The sequence below is a fragment of the Parus major genome, unplaced genomic scaffold, assembly GCF_001522545.3.
Source record: "Parus major isolate Abel unplaced genomic scaffold, Parus_major1.1 Scaffold579, whole genome shotgun sequence".
In the NCBI taxonomy this organism is placed as follows: Eukaryota; Metazoa; Chordata; class Aves; order Passeriformes; family Paridae; genus Parus; species Parus major.
In genome coordinates this window covers 8,122-13,595 of record NW_015379467.1, presented here as the reverse complement: position 1 = coordinate 13,595, position 5,474 = coordinate 8,122, and the positions used below count along the sequence as shown (strand labels likewise).

Sequence of the window (5,474 nt, the reverse complement as noted above, 5' to 3'; positions counted from 1 at the left end):
AGCCCTCTGCTCTGGGTTCTAGCCACTTGTTTCTCAATTGCTTTGAGCTGTTTGCTTAGGGCTATCATATAGGCAGTCAGCCTCTCCTCTCCCACTTGGGTAGACAATCCCTTTTGCACACCATATGGTCTCCCATAAAGCATTTCAAAGGGACTTAGTTTTTCCTTGGCTCTGGGCTTGGTTCGGATCTGCATCAATGCCAGTGGGAGAGATTGGGGCCAAGGTAAATTAGCTTCTTGTCTCAGCCTCACAATTTGCTGTTTAATTAAATGATTCATTTTTTCTACTTGGTCACTTGACTGGGGGCGATAAGGGGTATGGAGCTCCCAATCTATCTCCAGATGTCGACTGATCTGTTGTACTATTTTTGAGATAAAATGTGGCCCCCTATCTGAAGATATTGTGGATGGAACCCCGAAGCGTGGTATTACCTCTTGTAGCAATATCTTGGTTACCTCCCAGGCTTTGGCAGTCCTGGTTGGAAAAGCCTCTGGCCACCTTGAAAAGGTATCTGTTAAAACTAGCAAATATCGATACCCCCCTTTTCTTGGGAGTTCTGAGAAGTCAATTTGCCATTGTTGTCCAGGCCCATGGCTTTTTCCAATTTGACCGAGTTTTGGTTTGGGGGTATTCTTAGGTTTAGTCTGGAGGCAAATGTCACACTGCTGAGTTACCTGAATGACAGTAGAGTATAAATTTCTGGCAGTAATCTTTTCAATTAGATAGCTATACAGGGGATCTATTCCCCAGTGTGTTTTCTGGTGCTCTTCTCTTACTAGTGACCATAACAAATGCGAAGGGATGACTATTGTCCCTTCTGCAGTAATAGCCCATCCCTTTTGGTTATATTTTCCCCCTTGATCTTGAATTAGTTTTCTATCTTTTCTAGTATATACTGGCTTACCTTCGAGGGAGATCTGTCCATCAGGAATTAAGGCTCCCTCAATTGTTATCTCACCTTTTGCTGCAACTTTTGCCTCTCTGTCCACCAGCTCGTTTCCTTCCTCCAATTCTGAGCTCACCTTCTGGTGTGCCTTAATGTGCATAACTGCTACCTGCTCAGGTAGCTGGACTGCTTCCAGTAGCTGCAATATCTCTTGCGCGTGTTTGATGTTTTTTCCCTTGTGAGTTTAACAGTCCTCTTTCTTTCCAGATGGCCCCATGTGCATGTACAACCCCAAATGCATATCTCGAGTCTGTATAGATGTTTATTTTCCTTCCCTTTGCAATCTCCAGGGCACGGGTTAGAGCGATGATCTCTGCCTTTTGTGCAGAGGTATCTGTTGGCAAGGGTCCAGATTCTATTACCTCTTTGCAGGTGGTAACTGCATACCCGGCATGTCGCTTTCCACTGATGATGTAGCTGCTCCCATGAGTGAACCAGGTTTCTGCATCATCCAGTGGGTTGTCTTTCAGGTCTGGGCAGCTGGAGTAGGAGGCTTCGATGGTCTCCAGGCAGTCGTGGTGCTCCTCTTGATTTCCACTGAGAAAAGAAGCTGGGTTGATAATGTTAGTTACAACTATCTCTACATCATCTTGTTCTACCATGATGGCTTGGTATTTCAGGAACCTTTGTAGGGAAAGCCAGTGCTCACCCTTTACTTCCAGGACTGCAGACACTGTGTGAGACACCAATACAGTCATCTTCTGGCCCAGGGTGAATTTGCGTGCTTCCTGAATATTCAGCACCACTGCAGCAACAGCTCTAAGGCATCCTGGCCATCCCTTGGCTGTTGCATCTAGTTGTTTGGAGAAGTAAGTAACTTCTCTTCGGTACGGACCCAAGTCCTGGGCCAGTATTCCCAGGGCAATTCCTTGCTTCTCATGGGAAAACAGGAAGAATGGTTTACTTACATCCGGGAGTCCAAGCGCTGGAGCCGACATTAGGGCATTCTTCAGCTGGTGGAAGGCTTGTGTGGCCTCTTTTGTCCGGGTGGCTATGAGGATGTCATCTATGTACTGCAATATCTTTCCTTCTTCTGGGGGAGCCTCCCAGGATTCCAGATCCTTGGCAAGTTGCTCTCCAAACAGAGTAGGAGAGTTTTTAAATCCTTGAGGCAACACAGTCCAGGTGAGCTGGGATTTGCCCCCACTTTTGGGGTTTTCCCATTCAAATGAAAAAATTTTCTGGCTGTCTTTATGGATAGGGAGGCAAAAGAAGGCATCTTTCAAGTCTAAAACAGTAAACCAAGTTAACTCGGGTGTCAGGCATGTTAGTAGAGTGTATGGGTTTGCGACTACAGGATAGAGATCCTCAGTTATTTTGTTAACAGCCCTTAGATCTTGTACTATCCATCATTGTATGACCCATCAGGTTTCCGGACTGGCAAAATGGGAGTATTGAACTCAGATGGGCACTCTTTTAACAAGCCTAACTGCAAAAAGTCTTCAATTATGGGACTAATTCCTTCCCTGTCTTCTCTTTTCAGGGGATACTGTTTAATTCTAACTGGTTGTTTTCCTTCCTTGAGTTTGATTAATATTGGGAGTGCATTTTTCACTCTCTCTGGTACATTGGAGGCCCACACTCCAGGAAATACTTGATTTATTATTTCTTCACTAATTTCTCCCTCTGTGTGGACGGCTGTCAACATTAAACTCAATGCCTCTATGTACTGTTCATCATTTACCTCCAGAATAACCTCTCCATTTTTAAATTTAATAGTTACTTGTAATTGTTCTAATAAGTCTCTACCCAACAGATGTCTCGGGGATCTAGGCAGATATAGGAATTTATGAATACCCCATTGCTTTCCAAGCTCATATTTTAATGGCTTGCAAAAATATGCTTTTTCAGGTTGACCAGTTGCTCCTATTACTGTAACATAATCCTTCCCCACGGGTGCCAAAGTCTTATTCAAGGCTGAATATGTTGTCCCCGTGTCAACCAGAAATTCCACCTCTTTCCCGCTTTCCCCCAGTTTCAATTTTATATCCAGTGGATCTTCCGGGGTGAGATCTACCAGTCCTCTTCAATCTTCATATGCAATCATTTTCCCTTTTTTCCAGTCTCCCTTTTCCTGGAAGCTACCTCGTCTCCGCTCTGGGCACTGATTTTTCCAGTGACCATATTTCTTACAGATGGCACACTGGTCTCTGCCCAGTCGGGATGGGCCTTTTCTATATGATCCCTGTCCACGTTTTCTACCCAAACTTTTCCTCACACACAATTGCAATTAGTGGGCACTCAATGTGACTTTTCACACACAAACTTCAAAGTTTTTACTTTGCACGTGAAGTATATGCCCTGATGGTTATTAAAGCAGCAATACTAGCGTCTACCCATGGTTAAAACAAATATTAATCACATCACTTCGCACTCAAGCACACACTCCTCATTTACATTTGGGTTTGCCCCACACTGACTCCAGTCGCTTCGCTTTTCTCCGGCCGCCTCAGTCGCCCAAGGTCGGAACCGCAGATAGAGCTCCACACTCACTCTGCACCTCTGGTGCGTCTCACTCGCTCATTCACACAGCAAACACACTCAGTGACTCAACGTGTCCCAACTTAGCATTCACACAAAACAAGGGTTCGCTCGACTCACCCCCAGAGTCGCTAGGGGGCTGCTCTATCAGCTCAGCGAGAACCCCCCTCGTCGGCTGCGCTATCGGCCAGGACCGATCCCTTTCCCTCTGTCCCCGGCCCCTCCTGGCCGGGTGCTTGCAAGCCCACCGGGACTGTGCTGTACGACAGACGTCTCTGTTCGCTTTACCAGCAGCTCTTGCCTTGATATTTAATTCATACCTTTATCCACAGGCCGGCAGGTTGTTGTCTGTCCCCGCGGTGAGCGAACCGAGGTTCGGGGTCCCTCCCGGAAAGTCCTGGGGGCCCGCCAGGGAATCAGTTCCTCAGCCGCTCCCGCAGCCAGACAGAGACCCTCCTGGCTGGCTCGCCAAATGATGTGTGGAATAAAAGGAACCCTATAACTCGCAGAGTAGTTATAAGAGCAGGTATGAATTTATTCAGTGCTGAGGTGCATGGGGGATATATCCTCCAAAAGCATACACACTTTTTTTCCTTTACAGACCAGGTTTACATGATACGCCTAATACATATTAATTTTCTAACCCCGCCTGTCTTCATTTCATATTACAATTAGCTCCGTGCCCCTTTCAGTCTTTTGGTCGCCTTTTTTGGAACTTTAAATCCGTTTCTGTTTCTTCCGGCTTAGGGTTTGAGGAATCTCCTTTATCCTGTGGTGCCTTTGTCTTTGCATCTTGCTTGTGTATTCCAGCTCCTTATCTCATCTTGCAGTCTGGCTCTTTTTCCTGTTCTTGTGGATTAGGGTGTCAGGGTCTGGTTTTGTCAGACACCCCTTTTAGTTAAGCATTCTTCTTTGTTTCACAATAATTTTATCAGTGGCAAAAATTAATCCAATGGCTGAAATACTCCATGCATGTATTGCAAGTTATAATGAAAATTACAAAAATTAGATTATTTCCAAGTTCAACAATAGACATTACTCAGAAAAACAAAATGAGGGAGAGTTTGCTGTAATTTTATTTTTCCTGGTGTAAAAGAGATGGGAGTTATTAGATGTTTTTATGCAATAATGTAGGCAAGTACGTTAAAAGTTCTCGCTGGCCAGGAATAAACTTTGGGTTTCTATCAAATGTTTCAGCTGAATGTAGGAAAGCACTTTATAAAAAAAGTCCTAAGCCTGAACATGTAAATGCAGTTTATTCAAATACCCACATACAGTGGGTCAAGGCACTGGCAAATCATAAATAAGTAAATTTTAGTGGCTTGGAGACACCAAACAGATTTAGCTTCAAGTACAAGATTTCCTTACTCCAGTTGGGTGATCTCAGGCCATTCTACCAGTAACAAAACTTGCTGATTTCTGTGTGTTTGAACAGATTGTATATCCTAAAATGAAGTAAACGCTGGACTTCTGCAACCAGGTTTAGACCTTAAGAATGAATTGAAGTAGAGCTCTACTTATTTAATCAGTATCAGTAAGTTTTACTTATGTAAGGATGACAAAATTTGGCTTTCCCAGATTATAACAGGTTATTTTTCCAGTGTGGCATTTTCATTAAAAATTAAATATAAAGGGATATAAAAATGTCTCCAATGTATTTGATGCCGTTCTGGAGTGTAAAGGACAGCATATTACAAAAAAAATAGATTTGTAAAGTATTTTGCATTTTATGGGGGAAAACTAAATAGCCTAAAACACTGTAAAAGATGAACTAAACTCATGTGAAATCATTGGTGTACACAGAAGATATAGAAAATATTAGATCACCATGAGCCCCACTGAGATGCCATCATGTTAAGCTAGCAATTAAAATACAATACAGTTAACCATAAAATAAAAATCAAAAGGAAATAAAATATTTAAAAAGCTAAACAAAGTGGTGGTGCTAACAAATCTTTAGCACTTACTGAAATTCTCAATTGCCTGAAACTGAACCAATTTCATCAGCTCATTTGTATTTCAACTCTTAAAGTCTTACCTTCTCCTA

General features: G+C 43.2%; 1 protein-coding gene across 1 annotated transcript; it reads right to left on the bottom strand.

The window, feature by feature from the left end:
* Positions 1 to 680: 680 nt before the first annotated feature.
* On the bottom strand, positions 681 to 3,293 carry LOC107199323. The gene is given in 2 exon segments (XM_015616649.3): positions 681 to 2,294; positions 2,297 to 3,293. Coding segments are annotated over 2 exon segments (1,533 nt in total). The 5' UTR covers positions 2,595 to 3,293; the 3' UTR covers positions 681 to 1,059.
* Positions 3,294 to 5,474: the final 2,181 nt, after the last annotated feature.